This window comes from Ranitomeya imitator, chromosome 3 (assembly GCF_032444005.1).
Source record: "Ranitomeya imitator isolate aRanImi1 chromosome 3, aRanImi1.pri, whole genome shotgun sequence".
NCBI classification, from domain to species: Eukaryota; Metazoa; Chordata; class Amphibia; order Anura; family Dendrobatidae; genus Ranitomeya; species Ranitomeya imitator.
Window position 1 is genome coordinate 311,967,368 of NC_091284.1, and position 27,467 is coordinate 311,994,834.

At 41.8% G+C, this 27,467-nt stretch overlaps 1 protein-coding gene across 7 annotated transcripts in view; it reads left to right on the top strand.

Moving 5' to 3' along the window:
• Positions 1-27,467, top strand: part of ANKS1A (ankyrin repeat and sterile alpha motif domain containing 1A) — a 322,349-nt gene that overhangs the window by 24,134 nt on the left and 270,748 nt on the right. For all 7 annotated transcript variants that reach the window (XM_069756609.1, XM_069756607.1, XM_069756606.1 and 4 more), the window contains exon 2: positions 4,893-4,973. In XM_069756609.1, the coding sequence (XP_069612710.1) occupies positions 4,893-4,973 (81 nt within the window). The remainder of the gene's footprint in view (positions 1-4,892; positions 4,974-27,467) is intronic.

Consider the following 27,467-nt stretch of genomic DNA (forward strand, 5'->3'; position numbering starts at 1 on the left):
CCGGCGGGCAGGAGGGGATGCAGGAGGACCCAGGGACACCGGTAAGTATGATAGGGTCCCCGAATCCCCCTATTTCTCTGTCCTCTGATGTGCGATCACATCAGAGGACAGAGAATTACACATCGCTTTTTTTTTGCGACCGCCGGTAAACTGTCAATTACCGGTGATCGCAACCCGGGGTCCGTAAAAAAAACAACCCAAATCATGTTCTCTGGGGTCTCGGCTACCCCCGGCAACCAAGACCCCAGGGAAAATCCGACTCTGTGGGGCGCTGTTCACTTTTTCCACAGCGCCGTTAATTAACGGCGCTGTGGTTTAAGTACCCTTAACTGCCGCTGTTAAAAGGCGTATCGGCGGTCGCTAAGGGGTTAAAGGGAACCTATCACCACTGTTAACCTGCAGATATGGGGTTAATTTGCAGGTTAACAGTGTTGCCTGGCTCCTGCACGTAGCCAAATGCAGTGGGGAGAAAATGTTTTTTTTTTTTTTTTTCCAGTCATGGGGGTGGGGCGGTATTTAACATGTTAACAGCTGTAGATGGATCGTGATTCCACTCGCGGCTGTTAGGGGCACATGTCAGCTGACAAAATCAGCTGACGTGTTGGAAAAGTTGCATGCTCATCGCCAGAGCCCGCAGCAAACGATGAGGCCACCTTCGACTCAACTATATGTCTAAGGTGGTCAGGGGGTTAAGTGTGATCTGTGTACTTATGGCATGATCATAATCCTCCCCTGACCACAACTCCAGTGAAAACCTTTGGAGTATTTTCAAGCAAAAGATCTTTGAGAGTGGGAGGTAGGCAGCTCACATCAAAACAGCAGCTCTAGAGACAGTTCTGATATATACAGAGTATATATATTGGTAGATCAGGCGATTCTGCACCCGGTAATACCAAATATGTGTATTTTCTTAACTTGTTTTTATTCTTTTATTTTCAATAGGGGGTAATTTTAACTTTTACATATTTTATTTTTTTTAATATTTGTTTAAAATGTTTTTTACATGCTTCAATAGTCTCCAAGGGAGACTAGAAGCTGCGATCATCCGATCGCCAATGCTACACAGAGCAGGCTTTAGCCCTGCTCTGTGTAGCAGAAATGCTCACTTACTAGGAGCGTCGACCACTGGGCAGTGCTCATAGCTATCTGGCAATGACAACCACATCAGATACTGACAGCGGCATTTAACATGTTAGCCGCTGGTGGAATTGCGATTAGGGGCTGTTAGGGGCACATGTCAGCTAATTAAAGCAGCTGACATTTCCCAGAAAATCACCTGAGCCCACAGCAAACGGGGAGGCCACCTTAGATGTAACTATACATCTAAGGTGGTAAAGGGTTTAACCCCTTTCTGACCTCGGACAGGATAGTACGTCCGAGGTCAGAAGCCCTGCTTTGATGCGGGCTCCGGCGGTGAGCCCGCATCAAAGCCGGGACATGTCAGCTGTTTTGAACAGCTGACATGTGCCCGTAATAGGCGCGGGCAGAATCGCGATCTGCCCGCGCCTATTAACTAGTTAAATGCTGCTGTCAAACGCAGACAGCGGCATTTAACTACCGCATCCGGCCGGCCGGAAATGACGGCATCGCCGACCCCCGTCACATGATCGGAGGTCGGCGATGCTTCTACATTGTAACCATAGAGGTCCTTGAGACCTCTATGGTTACTGATCCCCGACACACCTGATTTTCTGCTACATAGCAGCGAACAGCAGATCGCTGCTATGTAGCAGAGCCGATCGTGCTGTGCCTGCTTCTAGCCTCCCATGGAGGCTATTGAAGCATGGCAAAAGTAAAAAAAAAAAAAAAAGTTAAAAATAATGTGAAAAAAATAAAAAAAATATAAAAGTTTAAATCACCCCCCTTTCGCCCCAATCAAAATAAATCAATAAAAAAATCAAATCTACACATATTTGGTATCGCCGCGTTCAGAATCGCCTGATCTATCATTTAAAAAAAAGCATTAACCTGATTGCTAAACAGCGTAGCGAGAAAAAAATTCGAAACACCAAATTTAATTTGCAAATTAATAAAGGGGATGGGAGACTAGCGAAATTAGGATTATTTAGTGTAGAAAAAAGACGACTGAGGGGCGATCTAATAACCATGTATAAGTATATAAGGGGACAATACAAATATCTTGCTGAGGATCTGTTTATACCAAGGAAGGTGACAGGCACAAGGGGGCATTCTTTGCGTCTGGAGGAGAGAAGGTTTTTCCACCAACATAGAAGAGGATTCTTTACTGTTAGGGCGGTGAGAATCTGGAATTGCTTGCCTGAGGAGGTGGTGATGGCGAACTCAGTCGAGGGGTTCAAGAGAGGCCTGGATGTCTTCCTGGAGCAGAACAATATTGTATCATACAATTATTAGGTTCTGTAGAAGGACGTAGATCTGGGGATTTATTATGATGGAATATAGGCTGAACTGGATGGACAAATGTCTTTTTTTGGCCTTACTAACTATGTTACTATGTTAGAATTACTTTTTTTTGGTCGCCGCGACATTGTATTAAAATGCAATAACGGGCGAGCAAAAGAACGTATCTGCACCAAAATGCTATCATTAAAAATGTAATCTCGGCACGCAAAAATTAAGCCCTCAACCGACCCCAGATCATGAAAAATGGAGACGCTACAAGTATCGGAAAATGGCGCAATTTTTTATTTTTTTTAGCAAAGTTTGGAATTTTTTTTCACCACTTAGGTAAAAAATAACCTAGTCATGTTAGGTGTCTATGAACTCGTACTGACCTGGAGAATCATAATGGCAGGTCAGTTTTAGCATTTAGTGAACCTAGCAAAAAAGCCAAACAAAAAACAAGTGTGGGACTGCACTTTTATGCAATTTCACCGCACTTGGAATTTTTTCCCCGTTTTCTAGTACACGACATGCTAAAACCAATGATGTCGTTCAAAAGTACATCTCGACCCGCAAAAAAATAAGCCCTCACATGGCCAAATTGACAGAAAAATAAAAAAGTTATGGCTCTGGGAAGGAGGGGAGTGAAAAACGAACACGGAAAAACGAAAAATCCCAAGGTCATGAAAGGGGTTAAGCATGATCACTGTACTTATGGCATGATCATAATCCTCCCCTGACCACAACTCCATTGAGAGCCTTTGGCATATCCTCAAGCAAAAGATCTAGGAGGGTGGGAGGCAGTTCACATCAAAACAGCAGTTCTGGAGACAGTTCTGCAGAGAAATTCAAGCTGAAAGTATCCAAAAAATCACACGTTCAATGGATGCAAGAATTGTGAAGGTGATATCAAAAAGGGGTTGTATGTTAATATGTACGGTAACTTGAAGATTTTTTTAATTAAAAAAGCTGTTGATTTTAGTAAATGTGCTCTTTTAATGCTGCTAATTCAACAAATAACCATTTTCAGAGCTTTACAATCTATAAAATGCTTGAAAACTGTTGTATATAATAATCTGGAACTGTGCATTTTTATTTTTTTCTGGTTTAAAAAAAAAAAACTACCATGAATATACTCGAGTATAAGCCGAAATTTTCAGCCCAAATTTTTGGGCTGAAAGTCCCCTCTCGGCTTATACTCGAGTCATGAGTGGGGTTGGTGGGTGAGGGGGAGAGAGGACTGTCATATACTCACCTAGTCCCGTCGCTGTCCCTGCCTGTCCCATGGTCTCTGGGTGCCGCAGTTCTTCCTCTGTTCAGCGGTCACGTGGGACCGCTCATTAAAGTAATGAATATGGACTCCACTCCCATAGGGGTGGAGCCGCATATTCATTCCTGTAATGAGTGGTCCGACGTGACCGCTTACTACAGGAAGAAGCTGCAGGCGCCGGAGACCATCTGTCCGGGAGAAGCTGCCAGGGACCACGCCGGAGCAGGTGAGTATTTCATAGTCACCTGTCCGCGTTCCACCCGCCGGGCGCCGCTCCGTCTTCCCGTCCTCTTGCAGTGACTGTGCAGGTCAGAGGACGCGATGACGTATTAGTGTGCGCGCCGCCCTCTGCCTGAACAATCAGTGCGGAGAGACGGGACGCTGAGGAGCAGTGGGCAGCAAGCAAGGAGAGGTGAGTGTCTTTTTTTTATTATTTTTTTTTATTGCAGAAGCATTACATGTGGCAACGCTATATATGGATCATCTTATGGGGCAATAATGAAATGTATGGAGCATTCTATATGGCACAGCTATATATGGATCATCTTATGGGGCAATAATGAATTGTATGGAGCATTCTATATGGCACAGCTTTATATGGAGCATCTATGGGGCAATAATGAAATGTATGGAGCATTCTATATGGCACAGTTTTAAATGGAGCATCTTATGGGGCCATAATGAACTGTATGCAGCATTACAAGGGGCACATTTTTATATGGAGCGTCTTATGGGGCCATAATGAACTGTATGCAGCATTACATGGGGCATATTTTTCTATGGAGCATCTTATGGGCACATCATCAACTTTATGGAGAATTACATGGGCCCATCATCAACTGTATGGAGCATTATATGGGCCCATCATCAACTTTATGGAGCATTATATGGGCCCACCATTAACTGTATGGAGCATTATATGGGCCCATCATGAACTTTATGGAGCATTATATTTTTGAAATTTACCAGTAGCTGCTGCATTTTTTTACCCTAGGCTTATACTCGAGTCATTAAGTTTTTCCAGTTTTTTGTGGCAAAATTAGGGGGGTCGGCTTATACTCTAGTATATACGGTACTTTTATTAGGAGGTTTGTCCAATAAAATGTGATTTATACTCTAACGGTTTTTTTCAACATTGTTTTGAGAATCAGAGAAAAACAGCATTTGCATAGTAATTTTGATCACTGTGTATATGTTCAAATATAATTTCCTTGTTTTGTCAAATTTATGGTAACATTCTTTTTTTTTTTTTTTTTTCCAGTATCTGGCGTGGGCCCAATGTGAATTGTGTTGACAGCTCAGGATACACTCCTTTACATCATGCTGCCCTAAATGGTCACAAGTGAGTACATAATGTATACAATCTCCATGTTCTAAAATAAGGGTGGGAAATCTGGCCCACTGGCCATTTATGGGCAGATTCCCGAGGACCGCAGTTCTGCTGGCCCCATTTTTCCAGCTAACAGCTGTTAAATTCTTTCCTAGGCTACACTCTCACACAGCGTTCACTACTGAATGTCCTGACGCTGGCCATTGCCAGTATCATGGCGATTTTTGACGGCTGAGGTAGCACGCTCTGCTCACCCATCTCATCTCTCTTTTTCCTTTGATGAATTCAAAGCTGCTGTGTCTCTTGTGAAATGTATTCAGCAGTCAGTGTCTCTTGTGTGATGTATTCAGCAGTCACTGGTTCTGTGATGCATTCTGCAGTATACAGTGTCTGTGTATCCTTTGTAATGTATTCTGCATTATCTGCATATCCTAAGTTATGTACATATGTCAATTGCAATGGCATCTCTGTGATTCATTCTTCAAACAGAAGATTGATAACATTAGAGAGAGCTTTGGCCTACAACCCCCCACAACCCCTATTCCTAACTACTCAGCCCTCCTCCTCCAAAACCAGCTTCTCCACCATTATAGAAGACCAACTTTCCACCCTACTCTCAAGTTCACATCTCACCAGTGCACTTGACTCAATCCCATCCCATTTCATCCCAAACCACACCACAGTCTTCATCCCAACTCTAACCCATCTCTTCAGCCTATCAATAACATCTGGTGTTTTCCCCTCATGCTTCAAACATGCCTCAATCACACCTGTCCTCAAAAACTTCTCTCTTGAACCATCCTTTCTATCTAGCTATTGCCCAATATCACTTCTCCCCTTTGCCTCAAAACTACTGGAACAACATGTCCATTTTGAACTGTCCTCCCACCTCTCTTCCTGCTCCCTCTTCAACTGCTTACAATCTGGCTTTCGGCCGCATCACTCTACTGAAACTGCCCAAACTAAAGTCATTAATGACCTGCTGACTGCCAAAGCCAAGTGACACAACTCTGTCCTTCTGGACCTGTCCTCTGCCTTTGACAAAGTGGACCACTCCCTATTACCCCTCTCATCTCTTGGCATCACAGACTTGGCCCTATCCTGGATCGCATCATACCTAAAAGACCAGACATTCAGTGTCTCCCAATCACACACCACCTCCTTACCTCGCCCCCTATCTGTCAGAATCCTGCAAGGTTCAGTCCTAGGGCCCCTGCTCTTCTCCATTTACACCTTCGGACTGGGACAGCTGACAGAATGTCACGGCTTGCAGTATCACCTCTATGCTGATGACACACAAATTACCTCTCTGGACCAGATATCACCTCCCTACTAACCAAAATCTCACAATGTCTGTCCGCTATTTCATCCTTCTTCTCTGCTAGATTTCCAAAACTTAACAATGACAAAATAGAATTAATCATCTTTCCCCCATCTCAATCGACTCTCCCCAGTCCCACAAGCTCGCTGTCTCGGGGTAATCCTTGACTCTGATCTCTCCTTCAAACCACATATCCAGGCCCTTTCCACCTCCTGCCGACTTCAACTCAAAAACATCTCCCGAATCCGTACATTCCTCAACCTAGAATCTGCAAAAACTCTAATGCATGCCCTCATCATCTCCCGTCTTGACAACCTCCTGCTGTGTGCCCTCTCCTATAACACTCTCGCGCCCCTCCAATCTATCTTAACCCCTTCATCCCATTAGACGTACTATCCCGTCAAGGTGACCTGGGACTTAATTCCCAGTGACGGGATAGTACTTCCAGCGCGATCAGCTGACTATGGCAGCTGACATCCGGCACTATGTGCCAGGAGCAGTCACGGATCGCACCTGGCACATTAACCCCCGGCACACTCGATCAAACATGATCGCAGCTGTCCGGGGGCATAGGCAAGCATCGCGCAGGGAGGGGGCTCCCTGCGGGCTTCCCTGAAACCCTCGGTACAAGGCGATGTGCTCACCTTGTACCGAGCGTCTCCTCCGCAGGCCCCGTATCCAAAATGGCCGCGGGGCTGCATCTGGGTCCTGCAGGGAGGTGGCTTACAAGCGCCTGCTTAGAGCAGGCGCAGGGAAGCCTCCCTGCTGTGTCTGTGTGATCGCTGATCTGATACAGTGCACAGCAAAGTGTCAGTTCAGCGATCTGTCACTTTACTGTGATGTCCCCCCTGGGGCAAAGTAAAAAAACAAACAAATATTTACATGTGTAAAAAAAAAAAAAAAATTATAAAAAAAAGTCCTAAATAAATAAAAAAAATTGTTCCAATAAATACATTCCTTTATCTAAATAAAAAAAACAACAATAAAAGTACACATATTTTGTATCGCTGCATCCGTAACGACCCGACCTATAAGGCCGGCGTCACACTAGCGAGTTTTACGAACGTATGAGCGCATAAAATACGTCCGTAAAACACGCATTACACACGGCCCAATGCTTCTCTATGCCCCTGCTCCTATCTGCCGTATTTTACTGATCTGTATTATACAGCTTGCTGCGGCCGTAGAAAATGGCTTTCCTAGAAAGCTCCCAGGCTCGAGGAACAACCAGCAGAGGTCACCTCACCGCAAATGAAGGTAAATATAGGTCATTGACCTACTTTACCTTCATTCTCCGGGGTTTTGCAGGCAGGAGCAGCGCTGCATTAGCAGAGCTCATGGCTGCAAAATGTTTTAACCCCTTCAGATGGATTTATATCGTGGGACCTTACAGATCTTCGGAAGGTATGTATATTGTTGGTTTATTATTTTTTCTTTGTTACAGAGCGAGGGTCTTCAGAAGGATTGAGCGTAGAATAAATTATTACAACAACCTTTGTTTTTATTTCAATAAAATAATTTTTAATACTGTTTTTTTTTTTAACCCTTTACTAGTATTGGATTAATAATGGATAGGTGTCATAATTGACGCCTCTCCATTATTAATTTGGCTTAATGTCACCTTACAATAGCAAGGTGGCATTAACCCTTCATTACCCCATATCCCACCGCTATACGGGAATGGGAAGAGAGTGGCCAAGTGCCAGAATAGGCGCATCTTCCAGATGTGCCTTTTCTGGGGTGGCTGGAGGGAGGTGTTTTTAGCCAGGGGGGGGCCAATAACCGTGGACCCTCTCCAGGCTATTAATATCTGCCCTCAGTCACTGGCTTTACTACTCTGGCGGAGAAAATTGCGCGGGAGACCACGCCATTTTTTTCCCGCCATTTAACCCTTTAATTTAATAGCTAGAACGGCCAAATTTTGCATATACACACTACTAACATTAGTAGTGTGGAATATGCAAAAAAAATGGGGATATGAGATGGTTTACTGTATGTAAACCAGGTCTCATATCATGTCGGGTTTTAGGAAGGAGATAGCAAAAGCCGGTAATTGAATTACCGGCTTTAAAGCTATCTAGCGCTGTATGAAATATTAATATATATACATATATGTGTCTACTGGCATGCCATGCGCAAAAAACGCTGAAACACCCTGCCTACGGAGGAGCTACGGACCACTATTTTGGGGACTTTTCAGCGTATTGCGGCCGTAATATACAGACCGTATTGTCTTACGCTGAGTGTGACGGCAGCCTAAAACTGTCCCACTAGTTAACCCCTTCAGTGAACACCGTAAAATAAAAAGAGGCAAAACAACCCTTATCATACCGCCAAACAAAAAGTGGAATAGCACGCAATCAAAAAGACAGATATAAATAACCATGGTACCGCTGAAAATGTCATCATGTACCGCGAAAAACGAGCCGCCATACAGCGTCATCAGTGAAAAAATAAAAGTTGTAGTACTCAGAATAAAGCGATGCAAAAATAATTCTTTTTTTCTCTAAAATAGTTTTTATCGTATAAAAGTGCCAAAACATAAAAAAATTATCTAAATGAGGTATGGCTGTAATCGTACTGACCCGAAGAATAAAACTGCTTTATTCATTTTACCAAACGCGGAATGGTATAAATGCCCCCCTCCCTCCCCCCCCCCCCCTCCAAAGAAATTCATGAATAGCTGGTTTTTGGTCATACTGCCTCACAAAAATTGGAATAAAAAGCGATAAAAAAAATGTCACGTGCCCGAAAATGTTACTGTTAAATATGATTATTTTGCACATTTATTTAATCAGGACTATTCACCAGGTGCTTACTCTTAAAGAAAAATGTCATGATATTCTCATAAAAAATATACTGGTTTATTGAATTGTCCACAGGAAAACCACATTGCAGCAAAACATAAAAATAGATGAAATAGTTACAAACAGATTGTCCATGTGTAAATATCAGCACTTGTTACTAATCTTTCCCAATGTTCTGAATGGTAAAAACCGTCTGTCTGAAGTCATTATGGCTATCAGCTGTTCCTTCCTTGTGTGACTTGTCTGACGTCCATGGAGAATGATGGTGAAGGCAGGAGGTGACAGATCCCACGTGACAAGCCCCACACCCTCCTAAGACGTCATTTATATGTCCCACAGACCAAGTGTTCCCTTTATATATGGTGTTGACTTATACTCTGAGCTACACAGAAATAGCTCTTTGTAATGTCAGCAAGAAGCAATGTGCTCAGTACAGAATAAGAATAATTCAATTAATAATTAATATTTAACAATTCCCTCTTTTGAGGGTGACAGACATTGATTGGAACCATCAAAGTAAACATGTTAGATTTTCTTTCTTTTCTTCTTTGGCAAAATATTTAATGTTCATAATAATATAAATAATAATAATGTTATACGTACTCAATAATATAATGATATGTAAATTCATGTTATGGTAAGCTGTGACTAATATTCATATAAATTCTATAATTATACTTCCCTATATATATTTGAAGCATCTCAGGTCTGATCATCATCTGGTCTTCATCTTGATGTCTTGTTCTTGGTTCTTTTAAAACAATCTTTATTATAATTCTTTTGAAATAGATGATGGCATGTAGATTTTGTAGAGACTGTGTGTCATGTGTCAAAGTCCATAAATTCAAATGTTGATAAGAAAACAAAGTTCATAGATGAAATGTAGCTTTAACCCCTATCTGACCTCGGACGGGATAGTACGTCCGAGGTCAGATCCCCTGCTTTGATGCGGGCTCCAGCGGTGAGCGCGCATCAAAGCCGGGACATGTCAGCTGATTTGAACAGCTGACATGTGCCCGTAATAGGTGCGGGCAGAATCGTGATCTGCCCGCACCTATTAACTAGTTAAATGCCGCTGTCAAACGCAGACAGCGGCATTTAACTACCACTTCCGGCCAGGCGTCCGGAAATGACGTCATCGCCGACCCCCGTCACATGATCGGGGTCGGCGATGCGTCAGGATGGTAACCATAGAGGTCCTAGAGACCTCTATGGTTACTGATCACCGGTGGCTGTGAGCGCCACCCTGTGGTCGGCGCTCACAGCACACCTCCATTTCTGCTACATAGCAGCGATCAGCAGATCGCTGCTATGTAGCAGAGGCGATCGAGTTGTGCCTGCTTCTAGGCTATTGAAGCATGGCAAAAGTAAAAAAAAAAAAAAAAGTTAAAAAATGTGAAAAAAAATATAAAAGTTTAAATCACCCCCCCCTTTCGCCCCAATCTAAATAAATCAATAAAAAAAAAAATCAAATCTACACATATTTGGTATCGCCGCGCTCAGAATCGCCCGATCTATCAATTAAAAAAAAGCATTAACCTGATCGCTAAACGGCGTAGTGAGAAAAAAATTCGAAACGCCAGAATTACGTTTTTTTGGTCGCCGCAACATTGCATTAAAATGCAATAACGGGCGATCAAAAGAACGTATCTGCACCAAAATGCTATCATTAAAAACGCCAGCTCGGCACGCAAAAAATAAGCCCTCAACCGACCCCAGATCACGAAAAATGGAGACGCTACGAGTATCGGAAAATGGCGCAATTTTTTTTTTTTTAAGCAAAGTTTGGAATTTTTTTTCACCACTTAGATAAAAAATAACCTAGTCATGTTAGGTGTCTATGAACTCGACCGACCTGGAGAATCATAATGGCAGGTCAGTTTTAGCATTTAGTGAACCTAGCAAAAAAGCCAAACAAAAAACAAGTGTGGGATTGCACTTTTTTTGCAATTTCACCGCACTTGGAATTTTTTTCCCGTTTTCTAGTACACGACATGCTAAAACCAATGACGTCGTTCAAAAGTACAACTCGTCCCGCAATTATTAAGCCCTCACATGGCCAAATTGACGGAAAAATAAAAAAGATGGCTCTAGGAAGGAGGGGAGTGAAAAACGAACACGGAAAAACGGAAAATCCCAAGGTCATGAAGGGGTTAATATCTGTGCAGTGTCACCTTTAGAAACCTGGACTTACACTGGCTCGCCTTGGAAATTATCTAGAATCCTTCCATGTCATCCGCATTGGTCTTGGAACAAGTGTGACGTCTTTGGTCAGCACAGCAAGGGTTACATTGACTTTTCCTTGCTAAACATAGCACCATAACCAGTCCTTAGTGCACAGGACACATGTCAGGGTTGTAGCGTCCTGACAATTACCTGATTGTTCACCAGCTTTCATGGAAGTCTTATAGGTGATAGGAAACCACTGGAACGTGATAAAAACATAATAACACAGTTCATCTTAGGATCATAGGATCATTGTCCTTTTCCAATTGTGGTCGTCAGTTTAGATACTGTACTCATAGTTGTCAGTGATGGATGCTGTAGTTGTGAGTGGTAACGAATTGTATTTGACACAGTCTATTATTATTCAGAAATCATAGCATTGTTACCTTTGCGGAACTTCTGGATAACGTTTTTTTTTTTCTTTCAACTTTTAAGAATGAATTGAATTTAGACATATGAAAAGTCTTTATTAACGTAACTTCAGTATCTTGATTGAAGTCTTCATACCCTATTCTAGACCAAATCTGGTAATTTACCTCGCTTATAATATCACAGCGTACCATAGCAATCGATAATATCCATATAATTATTATCAAAATATTAATATAGCTTCTTGTTTTGAAAAATAAAATAATAAATGATAATACATTATTAACCATATTCTTCATGTGATTGGACATTGTCAAAGGTGTAATTTCTTTTTGAACCCATGGATGTCAGTGTCTTTTATGTAACAAGTGTTTCCATCTTTATTACTAAAACTTTATTAATAAACTATATTTTGTAGAGCAATAATATGTAAGTATGTATAGCCATGAACCAAAATAAGAATATATATGAATAAATGAGTGAAAGAATTGAAACATTTCTCTTATAATGAAACCTTATAATCATTATATTTAATAAAGTAATATTCTTGTATAGACATTACTTTATTGAATATTGATTTTTTTTTTCTTGAGATAAAAAATAAAAATAAAAAATTAAGAATAAAAATGAATTAAGAAAAAATGAAAACTAAAAATGAGAATAACAATAAGGGCTTTATATGTTGATGATAAATGCAGAGGTTATGTCTCAATAACACATTTCCTTAATATTTTCATCATTTAAATGTTGTCATAACCTTGGATTACCAAAATATTGAAATTATGCAGCTTTGCATATAATACCTTTCATTAGGGAAAAAATGACTTTTATAATACTTAATGTTATTACACCCAAGAGTACCTTATTAATATTTCTTATTTATTAAAATGTGTGAAGAGGTATTGATGAAATGTGGTGATGTAATCAGGATCAAAAACACATTTCCCCCTTAATATCAAAAAATATTTTATGAAAAAATTAATTTGTAAAAACCAAAATTAAAAATAATTAATTTTATAACTGTCATTTCAGCCTTATGCCATATATTTGTTTGACGATGTGTACCCATCTAATTAAAAAAACCACTAGATACCATAAAATTATAATTTGGAAAAAATTATTCTAAATGTAGATTTTTTTGATAAACCATATTGATGTGTGATTGCGCTTATTCACTATTAACTAAATCAAGAAATAATTACTAAAGAAATATAGAAATATATGTTGAGTAAATATTTCATAGAACACCATGAGGCCGCTTTCATTCTTGCACATTCCACATTATTTACTCCTACGTTAACTTCACTCTTAGCAGCTGCTCATACGCTCATCCGTCATCTGTCGCTCACTGTGACACACACAGACGTTGAAACTACATATTTCACATACAAAGAATAAGAATACATGTATATTAGCCCAAAATATTGTATCCTAATTATTAATGCACATTGTAAACTATTACATTTAATATTTCAATATTTCTTTGGATATTCCCTAAATACACATTATCTACAGTAACGCTATGTTCTAACCTATAGATAGGACTCATCCATAAGAAACTTGAGCATTTGTTCTACAGCTATATCTGGTACAGGGCCTGCAACTTAGGCCATGTTCACACTTTGCGGCGTCCCTCTGCGGGTTCTCCCGCAGCGGATTTGATAAATCTGCAGGGCAAAACTGCGGTTCTCCCTGCAGATTTATCGCGGTTTGTTCTGTGGTTTCCGCTGCGGGTTTCCGCCTATACTATTGATGCTGCATATGCAGCAATATGCAGCATCAATAGTAATGTTAAAAATAATAAAAATTGGTTATACTCACCCTCTGATGTCCGGATCTCCTCGACGCTGCACCCGGCGGTCCGGTTCCAAAGATGCTGTGCGAGAAGGACCCTTCGTGACGTCACGGTCATGTGACCGCGACGTCACCGCAGGTCCTGGTCGCACAGCAACTCTGACCGGACAGCCGCGTGGAGCGCTGAGACTTCAGAGGGTGAGTATATCATGATTTTTTTATTTTCATTCTTTTTTTCACCCCAAATATGGTTCCCAGGGCCTGGAGGAGAGTCTCCTCTCCTCCACCCCGGGTAGGAACCGCACATTATCCGCTTACTTCCCGCATGGTGGGCACAGCCCCATGCGGGAAGTAAGCGGATCAATGCATTCCTATGGGTGCAGAATCGCAGCGATTCTGCATAAAGAAGTGACATGCTGCGGGTTTTAAACCGCTGCGTTTCTGCGCGGTTTTTCCCGCAGCATGTGCACAGCGGTTTGCGGTTTCCATAGGGTTTACATGTAAATGGAAACGCTATGGAAACTGCTGCGCGGCATCAAAATCGCGGCGGTTCCGCGGTAAAAACCGCAAAGTGTGAACCCAACCTGAATCCATTTGACTTGCAAAGGTTGAGGCTTCTAAAGTTTCTTCTTACAGGTCTAAATTGAAACAGGGGTGTGACATGTCATGCCATGCAGTGGAGAAGAAATATTATTACCATGCACAGGAAAACAAGTTTTAGATTGTTACAGAAAAAACTTACAATAAACACATTTTAGATTGTTAGTTATATATTATTTCTCTTAAATATTAAATATATAAATATATATCATGCAGTTATTCTAATTTCCTGTGTAAATAAAGACATAAATCCATGTAAGAGGTTTTTTTGTTCAATTCCTGCTTTAAAATGAAATTTCTAAGGAAAAATAAAAGATGAAGGTTAATTTCATATTTATTTAAAACCAAAATAATTTAAATATCTTATACATATGTATATATTTAATATGTATTTAATGTAATTCTAAATATTATTACTGGATTCAATTTTAATTATTTTTCACTATACATATAAAAATAGGTAATATAATCTCTACTTATACAAATATGCTACAGTATTTACTGTATACTATATTAATATATAACTGCAGAATTATATTGTATAAAATAATTACATTAATAAATAATACATTGTATAACTCATTTACACATCATATAATATAATTACATTTTTAGCCAATTCCTAAACCAAAATTTACCTCTGTCGATAATTTGTTGAAAACCTAAAATTGCCATCTTTAGACTTATGAGCTGTGATAATGGAGTTTTCAGCTCACCCCCTATGCTCACCTGCTTCTGTCTGTCAATTTCCGCAATCTTTACAGACAGATCTGGCCCGTCAGCTTTTAACCCTTTCAGAGCAGCTTCTGTGGAGGACTCTTGAATCAAATGATAAGGCTTATAACAAATGTAATTTTCTTCGTACTTCATAGATGTGATTTTGGATCAGTTTTGGAGATTTTGATTTTGGCTTTTGATAAGATTAATAATTGTTATTAGTTTTCATATAATTCGATTTTAATATGGAGCATCTTATGGGGGCCATCAACCATAATGGAGCAGTGTACGGGGGCATATACTATGGAGCATCTTATGGGGGCCATCAACCATAATGGAGCAGTGTACGGGGGCATATAATATGGAGCATCTTATGGGGCCATCAACCATAATGGAGCAGTGTACGGGGGCATATACTGTGGAGCATCTTATGGGGCCATCAACCATAATGGAGCAGTGTACGGGGGCATATACTATGGAGCATCTTATGGGGCCATCAACCATAATGGAGCAGTGTACGGGGGCATATACTATGGAGCATCTTATGGGGGCCATAAACCTTTATGGAGCAGTGTACGGGGCATATAATATGGAGCATCTTATGGGGGCCATAAACCTTTATGGAGCAGCGTATGGGGCATATGGATGGGAGCAGCAAATTACAGAACGGTGGCGCAGGATGGGAGCAGCACATGACAGAACGGGGGCGCAGGATGGGAGCAGCACATGACAGAACGGGGGCGCAGGATGGGAGCAGCACATGACAGAACGGGGGTGCAGGATGGGAGCAGCACATGACAGAACGGGGGCGCAGGATGGCAGCAGCAGCACATGTCAGAATGGGGGCGCAGAATGGGAGCAGCACATGACAGAAGGGGGGCGCAGGATGGGCGCAGCACATGGCAGAATGGGGGCGCAGGATGGGTGCAGCACATGACAGAACGGGGGTGCAGGATGGGAGCAGCACATGACAGAACGGGGGCGCAGGATGGCAGCAGCAGCACATGTCAGAATGGGGGCGCAGAATGGGAGCAGCACATGACAGAATGGGGGCGCAGGATGGGCGCAGCACATGACAGAACGGGGGTGCAGGATGGGAGCAGCACATGACAGAACGGGGGCGCAGGATGGCAGCAGCAGCACATGTCAGAATGGGGGCGCAGAATGGGAGCAGCACATGGCAGAATGGGGGCGCAGGATGGGTGCAGCACATGGCAGGATGGGGGTGCAGGATGGGAGCTGCACATGGCAGAATGGAGCAGCACATGACAGGAATGGGGACACAGGATGGAGCAGCACATGACAGGATGGGGACGCAGGATGGAGCAGCACATGCCAGGATGGAGACCATATACCAATATAAATGCTCGCCATCCGGGCGTAGAACGGGTTCAATAGATAGTATGTGTGTATGTATATGTGTGTGTGTGTGTATATATATATATATATATATATATATACACACACACACACACACACACACACACACACACACACACACACACACACACACACACACGTGTTCAAAAGTCCTGCACAGGCATGAAGAAGACTACGTTTCATACTTCTGCATCTTTACAGTAAAACTGGTGGAACATTTGTTTTTGTAATCCCTCATTGTATGCCATACTCATTTTTGAATGTCCCAAGTGTATAAATTGTTATGGTATGTGCATTTTTGATAATTTTTTTACAGCATAGCCATACCTACACTAGTACAGTGTGTAGAATGGTGATCAGGTTTCTAAGTTCATTAACTTCCAAAGCAAGTTCACACAGACTTAGATTTTACTTTTTAGGATTTATTATTTTTTTATTTAATTCAGAGTGTTGAGCAGAAGGCAGCATTTTCTTATTAAGGATGCCTATGTATTTTTTTGCATTAACCATACCCTCCACAATATGAAGCCTTCCAACACCATTGGCTGCCATATAGCCCCAGACCATTACTTTCATAGGATGTTTCACAGAGGAGCTCAAACACTCTGGCTTGTACTCTTCATGTGGGAACCTTCTCACATAAGACTTGCCATCATTTCCTAAAATGCAAAATGCTTTCATCACTAAATAGCACTTTTTCCCACTCATCCTTCCTCCATTTTAAATATTTCAATGCCTACAGTTTTCGCCTTTGTCTTTGTATGGTTGTCATCAATGGCTTCTTTTGGGCCTTGCACCCTCTCAATCCTGCTTCCAAACATCTCTTCCTAACAGTTGATGTTGCTACCTCAATATTGCACTTTTCTTGCCATTCTCACAGAAGCTGAGGTGATCTTTCGATTGGCAAGGGATGTTCGTATCAGTGTTCTATCCTCCCTTTTAGTTGACTTTCTGGACCGACCATATATGGGTCTGTCCTGGGTAATTCCAAGCTGCTTATGTTTCTGCAAAATTCTTACGACTGTACTCTGATTACAGCTGACCTTCCTTGCGATCTGGGGGCCAGTATAACCCTCTTCATGTAGCACCACAACTCGCACACGATCCTCCGCTGACAAAAATCTGAAGGCTCCCATCATAAAACTCTACAGTATGATTCACTAGATAGACCAACAGATAAAACAAACAAAGCAGCAGATGTGATGCAATGTGATTGGCTGCCATATCCAGGTTATGATTGGTCACAAGAACCTCCTCTGTGATTGGCTAATTTTGGATCTGAAGCTGTACAGTATTTAGTTCTGCTCTCAATTCCCATATTGTTGCAATAATTTCAGGCAAAACTGCTTCAAAAGCTAAAAATATTACAGGGAGAGAATGCAAAATTGTATTCTGAACAAAACCATATATAATATGTCATATTAGCATCAAAGATATTCAACAGAAAATGTTTAAAACTTGAAAAATCAATCTATCCTATGCAGGACTTTTGAACACCACTGTGTATGTGTGTATATGTGTATATATATATATATACAGTGGGGCAAAAAAGTATTTAGTCAGTCAGCAATAGTGCAAGTTCCACCACTTAAAAAGATGAGAGGCGTCTGTAATTTACATCATAGGTAGACTTCAACTATGGGAGACAAACTGAGAAAAAAAAATCCAGAAAATCACATTGTCTGTTTTTTTATCATTTTTTTGCATATTATGGTGGAAAATAAGTATTTGGTCAGAAACAAACAATCAAGATTTCTGGCTCTCACAGACCTGTAACTTCTTCTTTAAAAGTCTCCTCTTTCCTCCACTCATTACCTGTAGTAATGGCACCTGTTTAAACTTGTTATCAGTATAAAAAGACACCTGTGCACACCCTCAAACAGTCTGACTCCAAACTCCACTATGGTGAAGACCAAAGAGCTGTCAAAGGACACCAGAAACAAAATTGTAGCCCTGCACCAGGCTGGGAAGACTGAATCTGCAATAGCCAACCAGCTTGGAGTGAAGAAATCAACTGTGGGAGCAGTAATTAGAAAATGGAAGACATACAAGACCACTGATAATCTCCCTCGATCTGGGGCTCCACGCAAAATCCCACCCTGTGGGGTCAGAATGATCACAAGAACGGTGAGCAAAAATCCCAGAACCACGCGGGGGGACCTAGTGAATGAACTGCAGAGAGCTGGGACCAATGTAACAAGGCCTACCATAAGTAACACACTACGCCACCATGGACTCAGATCCTGCAGTGCCAGACGTGTCCCACTGCTTAAGCCAGTACATGTCCGGGCCCATCTGAAGTTTGCTAGAGAGCATTTGGATGATCCAGAGGAGTTTTGGGAGAATGTCCTATGGTCTGATGAAACCAAACTGGAACTGTTTGGTAGAAACACAACTTGTCGTGTTTGGAGGAAAAAGAATACTGAGTTGCATCCATCAAACACCATACCTACTGTAAAGCATGGTGGTGGAAACATCATGCTTTGGGGCTGTTTCTCTGCAAAGGGGCCAGGACGACTGATCCGGGTACATGAAAGAATGAATTGGGGCCATGTATCGTGAGATTTTGAGTGCAAACCTCCTTCCATCAGCAAGGGCATTGAAGATGAAACGTGGATGGGTCTTTCAACATGACAATGATCCAAAGCACACCGCCAGTGCAACGAAGGAGTGGCTTCGTAAGAAGCATTTCAAGGTCCTGGAGTGGCCTAGCCAGTCTCCAGATCTCAACCCTATAGAAAACCTTTGGAGGGAGTTGAAAGTCCGTGTTGCCAAGCGAAAAGCCAAAAACATCACTGCTCTAGAGGAGATCTGCATGGAGGAATGGGCCAACATACCAACAACAGTGTGTGGCAACCTTGTGAAGACTTACAGAAAACGTTTGACCTCTGTCATTGCCAACAAAGGATATATTACAAAGTATTGAGATGAAATTTTGTTTCTGACCAAATACTTATTTTCCACCATAATATGCAAATAAAATGTTAAAAAACAGACAATGTGATTTTCTGGATTTTTTTTCCTCAGTTTGTCTCCCATAGTTGAGGTCTACCTATGATGTAAATTACAGACGCCTCTCATCTTTTTAAGTGGTGGAACTTGCACTATTGCTGACTGACTAAATACTTTTTTGCCCCACTGTATATATATATATATATATATATATATATATATGTATGTATATATGTATATATATATGTATATATATGTATATGTATATATATGTATATGTATATATATGTATGTATATATATATATATATATATATATATATATATATGTATATGTATATGTATATATATATATATATATATATATATATATATATATATATATCCTGCTGGAGGTCATTTTGCAGGGCTCTGGCAGTGCTCCTCCTGTTCCTCCTTGCACAAGGGCTGAGGTAGCTGTCCTGCTGGGTTGTTGCTCTCCTACAGCCCCATCCACGTCTCCTGATGTACTGACCTGTTTCCTGATGTACCGGCCTGTCTCCTGGTAATGCTTCCACCCTCTGGACACTACGCTGAGAGATACAGCAAACCGTCTTGCCACAGCTCGCATTGATGTGCCATCCTGGATGAGCTGCACTACCTGAGCCACTTGTTTGTGTGTTGTAGTGTTCGTTTCATGCTGCCACAAGTGTGAAAGCACAACCAACGTTCAAAAATGACTAAAACATCGGCCAGAAAGCATTGGTACTGAGATGTGGTCTGTGGTCCCCACCTTCAGAACCACTCTTTTATTGAGTGTGTCTTGATAATTGGCAATAATTTCCATCTGTTGTCTATTTCATTTGCACAACAACATGTAAAATCAATTGCAAACAGTGTTGCTTCCTAAGTGGACAGTTTGATTTCACAAAATATTGATTTACTTGGAGTTATATTCTGTTGTTGAAGTGTTACCTTTATTTTTTGAGATATATAGTTACATCCTTATATATTTGGACAGACAACATTTTTCTAATTTTGGTTATAGACATTACCACATTGAATTTTAAACAAAACAATTCAGATGCAGTTGAAGTTCAGACTTTCAGCTTTCATTTGAGGGTATCCACATTAAAATTGTATGAGGGGTTTAGTAGTTTCAGCTCCTTAACATGTGCCACCCTGTTTTTAATGGACCAAACGTAATTGGACAGATTCAATAATTTTAAATAAAATGTTCATTTTTAGTACTTGGTTGAAAACCCTTTGTTGGCAATGACTGTCTGAAGTCTTGAACTCATGGACATCACCAGATGCTGTGTTTCATCCTTTTTGATGCTCTGCCAGTCCTGCACTACGGTGGTTTTCAGTTGCTGTTTGCTTGTGGACCTTTCTGTCTGAAGTTTAGTCTTTAACAAGTGAAATGCATGCTCAATTGGGTTGAGATCAGGTGACTGACTTGGCCATTCAAGAATATTCCACTTCTTTGCTTTAATAAACTCCTGGGTTGCTTTGGCTTTATGCTTTGGGTCATTGTCCATTTGTAGTATGAAACGATGACCAATCAGTTTGGCTGCATTTGGCTGGATGTGAGCACACAGTATCTCTGAAGACCTCACAATTCATTCAGCTGCTTTTGTCCTGTGTCACATCATCAATAAACACTAGTGACCCAGTGCCACTGGCAGCCATACATGCCCAAGCCATCACACTGCCTCCGCCGTATTTTACAGATGATGTGGTATGCTTTGGATCATGAGCTGTACCACGCCTTCACCATACTTTTCTCTTTCCATCATTCTGGTAGAGGTTGATATTGGTTTCATCTGTCCAAAGAATGTTCTTCCAGAACTGTGCTGGCTTTTTTAGATGTTTTTTTAGCAAAGTCCAGTCTGACCTTTTTATTCTTGATGCTTATGAGTGTCTTGCACCGTGCAGTGAACCCTCTGTATTTACTTTAATGCAGTCTTCTCTTTATGGTAGATTTGGATATTGATACGCCTACCTCCTGGAGAGTGTTGTTCACTAGGTTGGCTGTTGTGAAGGGGTTTCTCTTCACCATGGAGATTATTCTCCTATCATCCACCACTGCTGTCTTCCGTGGGCGCCCAGGTCTTTTTGCATTGATGAGTTAATCAGTGCTTTCTTTCTTTCTCAGGATGTACCAAACTGTAGATTTTGCCTCTCCTAATATTGTAGCAATTTCGCGGATGGGTTTTTTCTGTTTTCGCGGCTGAAGGATGGCTTGTTTCACCTGCATGGAGAGCTTCTTTGGCCGCATGTTTAACGTAGAGATTGTCCACACCTGTCCATGAAATAGCCTTGGAATCAATTGCCCAATTACTTTTGGTCCCTTTAAAAACGGGGTGGCACATGTTAAGGAGCTGAAACTCCTAAACCCTTCATCCTATTATAATGTGGATACCCTCAAATGAAAGCTGAAAGTCTGAACTTCAACTGCAACTGAATTTTTTTGTTTAAAATTCATTGTGGTAATGTCTATAACCAAGGTTAGAAATTTGTTGTCTATCCAAATATATATGGATCTAACTGTATATATACAGTATGCGTGTGTATGTGTGTATGTGTGTATATATATATATATATACACACACGCACTTATATATATTTTTTATCCTGATATCCTTTAGTATGCAAGAATTTAGAGATTTTGTATGAATCAAAATATTTCAGACAATGCAAGATGTCAGTACCGTATATACTAGAGTATAAGCCGAGATTTTCAGCCCATTTTTTTGGGTTGAATGTCCCCTTCTCGGCTTATACACGAGTCATACCCAGGAGTCGGCAGGGGAGGGGAAGCGGGGGCTGTCTTATTATACTCGCCTTCTCCTGGCACGGTCCCTGCAGGTCCCTGCTTCACCGGCGCCGCAGCTTCTTCCTGTACTGAGTGGTCACATGGTACCACTCATTACAGTAATGAATATGCAGCTCCACCTCCCATAGAGGTGGAGCAGCATATTCATTACTATAATGAGCGGTAAGGGTGACCGCCCAATACAGGAAGAAGCTGCGGCGCTGGGGAAGCAGGGACTGCACCGCGACAGGAGCAGGTGAGTTTAACAGGGAGGGGAGCACAGTGCTGCGCGATAGTCCAACAAAAGAAAAAAATGAAGTGCACTTACCCGTATATGCTGGTCACAATACTTTATTCGGACATGGTACAAAAAGTGCAAGGAGGGATGTGAAAAAAGCGGACAACGATCGTTTCGTGCCTCAGCACTTCAACGGGTCCAAACACTGAAACGGAAGTGAGGGGGATCTATATACAAGTCCAGAAGGATCTTCTGACCCTCCTCCTACTCCCATCAGTGAGGCGATTAAACACCTGTTATTCAAATGTGAACAGTGAACATATACACACAAAATATGCATAAAAACACATTAAAAGAACAAAACAAACATAGGAAATATACAGCACCTCACATGATTAATAAATCTGGGTACCCCCTTGCCTGTTTTAACAGAATGGAAATGTTCCCTTATTCTGATAAAAAGTGGACGGATTGTCTTACCAATATAAAAAAACCCGCAGGGACACAAAATCACATATACAACATGAGTGGATCTACAAGAAATGAAATCCCTTACTACATGCTGAATAGAACCGACTCTGATATGCTTGCCTACCAAATGATAACTGCAAAAATTACACTGACCACATTTGAAGTTTCCTTTTGGGGTACCTGCCACAAGCCAATTATCTTGAACGGATGTAAACCTATTACGTACCAAAAAATCCCTGATATTTTTGCTCCTCCGGCATGCGAACAAGGGACCTCTTTCTACAACCTCTTTTAGGTCCACATCCTGCTTTAGGATCTGCCAATTCTTACGAATCGCCGTCCTGATGGCAGTGTCCATAGGACCAAATTCAAAACAAAAGACAAACCTTTTTGTTTTTTTCTTAAGTTCATTAATGGACTTTTCTTTCAAATCGGTTTTAGTTGCCCTTTTTAAAGCCCTATCTAAAACCGGCTGTGGATAACCTCGTTTTGTAAATCTCATGTATAACTCCTCAGATTGCTGTTTGAATCCTGCTGGGTTACTATTGATTCTTTTTACACGTAAAAACTGACTGAACGGTAACGCCTGCTTTTGTGTAAATGGGATGGGCACTATGGTAATGTAACAGAGAATTTGTGGATGATGGCTTACGATGTACTTCATTATGGATAATACCCTCCATTATACGCAATTTGACATCTAGGAAAACTAACTCGTTACCCCCGAACTGGGACGTGAAACGCATGTTCATAGTATTGGAGGTCTCCAAGTACTCCACAAAATGTGTGAAAGATTCCTGGAGTCCCTCCCATACTATGAAGATGTCATCCACAAATCTAGCGAAGAATTTTATATGTTTGAGAAAAGGGTTGTTCACCGAATACACAAATTCTTCCTCAAATTTAGCCAGAAAAAGATTCGCTAGAGTGCAAGCTACTGGAGTGCCCATAGCCACTCCCTCAATTTGTTTATACCATTTATTATCAAATTGAAATGCGTTATGTTCAAGGATAAAGGACAGGCCTTCACATATGAAGGCAATGGTATTATTGTCCGTAGGGGTATTTTCTAAGATTTTTTTAATTGTCTACACCTAATTTTTGAGGAATTCTGGTGTAAAGACTTTCAATATCGATTGAAGCCAAACAAAAATCTTCCTGCCATACAAAGTTTTTTAATGTGCCCCAAAAATCTCCTGTATCCCTAACGTACGAGGGTATATCTTGCAACAACGGGCGTAATAGCCAATCTAGATAGGCGGACAACGGTTCAATAATAGACACCACACCGGACACGATAGGTCGGCCGGGAGGGCAAATTAAGGACTTGTGTACCTTCGGAATATGGTACCAATGTGGTTTCCTTGGATATTCTGGTAATAATTTATTAGCCTGTTTTTCTGAAAAAACTCTTTTCTACATTACGCCTCAGGAGGGAGCGTAAGGTACCCTTAAATTTAGATGTCGGGTCTCCTTTTAATCTTTCATACGTATTCGGTTCAGATAATTGCCTTAATGCCTCCTTTTCATAATACTCCCTTGTTAAAAGGACTATATTCCCCCCTTTATCTGCAGAACGTATGATCGTATCTGACCACTCCTGTATCTCCTTCAAGGCCCGTAGTTCCCCTGAAGATAAATTATCGGGAGATTTTTTATATACCAGGGCTTCAACATCTCTTAAAACCTGTGTTTAAAAAATATCTACAAGATTGCCCGGAGATGTCTGCGGCATATAAGTCGATTTTACTCCTCCGGTAAAGGGGAAACTAGGAGTTTCTTTTCGGGGGGCAATTGAGTTTGTAGGGTCCGTAAGGCTAAGGAGTAATAAGGCATCCTCTTGTATATTCTCTTCTTCCCCTCCGACTGTAAAGCCCAAAGGTCCTATGTGACATGGTACTTCACCAGAAAAATTCTCTGACCGGACCGGTCTTGTTGTATTGATTTTTTTATGGGAATTAAATGACTTGAAAAGATGAATCTTCCTGGTGGCTTTAAATAAGTCGATTTTGAAATCTACCAAATTAAATTCTGCCGGCAAACAAAAACTGAGGCCTTTAGATAGAACTGAACAATGTCTTTCATCCAGAACATGGTCCGTTAGATTTATAATCGTGTTTTTTTTCTATTGCATCGGTCTCCAAGAGACCTGCTTCCTTTTTCGCTGATTTCCTTCCGCCATTTCTTCTACCCCCACGGCGCGTCCTGCGTCTAAAGGGGATGCAACATTGTCCGTGAAATGCGGGGCGGGAAGAGTTCTGGATGTACAGGTCCTTCTCAAAAAATTAGCATATAGTGTTAAATTTCATTATTTACCATAATGTAATGATTACAATTAAACTTTCATATATTATAGATTCATTATCCACCAACTGAAATTTGTCAGGTCTTTTATTGTTTTAATACTGATGATTTTGGCATACAACTCCTGATAACCCAAAAAACCTGTCTCAATAAATTAGCATATCAAGAAAAGGTTCTCTAAACGACCTATTACCCTAATCTTCTGAATCAACTAATTAACTCTAAACACATGCAAAAGATACCTGAGGCTTTTATAAACTCCCTGCCTGGTTCATTACTCAAAACCCCAATCATGGGTAAGACTAGCGACCTGACAGATGTCAAGAAGGCCATCATTGACACCCTCAAGCAAGAGGGTAAGACCCAGAAAGAAATTTCTCAACAAATAGGCTGTTCCCAGAGTGCTGTATCAAGGCACCTCAATGGTAAGTCTGTTGGAAGGAAACAATGTGGCAGAAAACGCTGTACAACGAGAAGAGGAGACCGGACCCTGAGGAAGATTGTGGAGAAGGACCGATTCCAGACCTTGGGGAACCTGAGGAAGCAGTGGACTGAGTCTGGTGTGGAAACATCCAGAGCCACCGTGCACAGGCGTGTGCAGGAAATGGGCTACAGGTGCCGCATTCCCCAGGTAAAGCCACTTTTGAACCATAAACAGCGGCAGAGGCGCCTGACCTGGCCTACAGAGAAGCAGCACTGCACTGTTGCTAAGTGGTCCCAAGTACTTTTTTCTGATGAAAGCAAATTTTGCATGTCATTCGGAAATCAAGGTGCCAGAGTCTGGAGGAAGACTGGGGAGAAGGAAATGCCAAAATGCCTGAAGTCCAGTGTCAAGTACCCACAGTCAGTGATGGTGTGGGGTGCCATGTCAGCTGCTGGTGTTGGTCCACTGTGTTTCATCAAGGGCAGGGTCAATGCAGCTAGCTATCAGGAGATTTTGGAGCACTTCATGCTTCCATCGGCTGAAATGCTTTATGGAGATGAAGATTTCATTTTTCAGCACGACCTGGCACCTGCTCACAGTGCCAAAACCACTGGTAAATGGTTTACTGACCATGGTATTACTGTGCTCAATTGGCCTGCCAACTCTCCTGACCTGAACCCCATAGAGAATCTGTGGGATATTGTGAAGAGAAAGTTGAGAGACGCAAGACCCAACACTCTGGATGAGCTTAAGGCCGCTATTGAAGCATCCTGGGCCTCCATAACATCTCAGCAGTGTCACAGGCTGATTGCCTCCATGCCACGCCGCATTGAAGCAGTCATTTCTGCCAAAGGATTCCCGACCAAGTATTGAGTGCATAACTGAACATTATTATTTGATGGTTTTTTTGTTTGTTATTAAAAAACACTTTTATTTGATTGGATGGGTGAAATATGCTAATTTATTGAGACAGGTTTTTTGGGTTATCAGGAGTTGTATGCCAAAATCATCAGTATTAAAACAATAAAAGACCTGACAAATTTCAGTTGGTGGATAATGAATCTATAATATATGAAAGTTTAATTGTAATCATTACATTATGGTAAATAATGAAATTTAACACTATATGCTAATTTTTTGAGAAGGACCTGTATTACTTAAATCCTCAGCAGCACTAGAGTCGGAGTTGGTAGTTAACCCCTTCCCGACCTTTGACGCATACGCTGCGTCATGAAAGTCGGTGCCATTCCGACCCATGACGCAGCATATGCGTCATGGAAAGATCGCGTCCCTGCAGGCCGGGTGAAAGGGTTAACTCCCATTTCACCCGATCTGCAGGGACAGGGGGAGTGGTAGTTTAGCCCAGGGGGGGTGGCTTCACCCCCTCGTGGCTACGATCGCTCTGATTGGCTGTTGAAAGTGAAACTGCCAATCAGAGCGATTTGTAATATTTCACCTAAAAAACTGGTGAAATATTACAATCCAGCCATGGCCGATGCTGCAATATCATCGGCCATGGCTGGAAATACTAATGTGCCCCCACCCCACCCCTCCGATCGCCCCCCCAGCCCCCCGATCTGTGGTCCGCTCCCCTCCGTCCTGTGCTCCGCTCCCCCGTCCTCCTGTCCGCTTCCCCCGTGCACCAATCACACCCCCCGTGCTCCAATCAAACCCCCCCCGCACACAGCGACCCCCCCCGTGCTCCGATCCACCCCCCCGCACAGCGATCCCTCACCCCATGCTCCAATCCTCCCCCGTGCTCCAATCCTCCCTCCCGTGTTCCGATCCACCCCCCCATGCTCTGATCCACCCCCCCGTGCTCCGACGCCCCCCCGTGCCCTGATCTCCCCCCCTTATACTTACCTAGCCGCCCGAGGTCTGTCCGTCTTCTTTCCTGGGCGCCGCCATCTTCCAAAATGGCGGGCGCATGTGCAGTGCGCCCGCCGAATCTGCCGGTAGGCAGATTCGTTCCAGAGTGAATTTTGATCACTGAGATATAACCTCTCTCAGTGATCAAAATAAAAAAAATAGTAAATGACCACCCCCTTTGTCACCCCCATAGATAGGGACAATAAAAAAATAAAGAATTTTTTTTTTTTCACTAAGG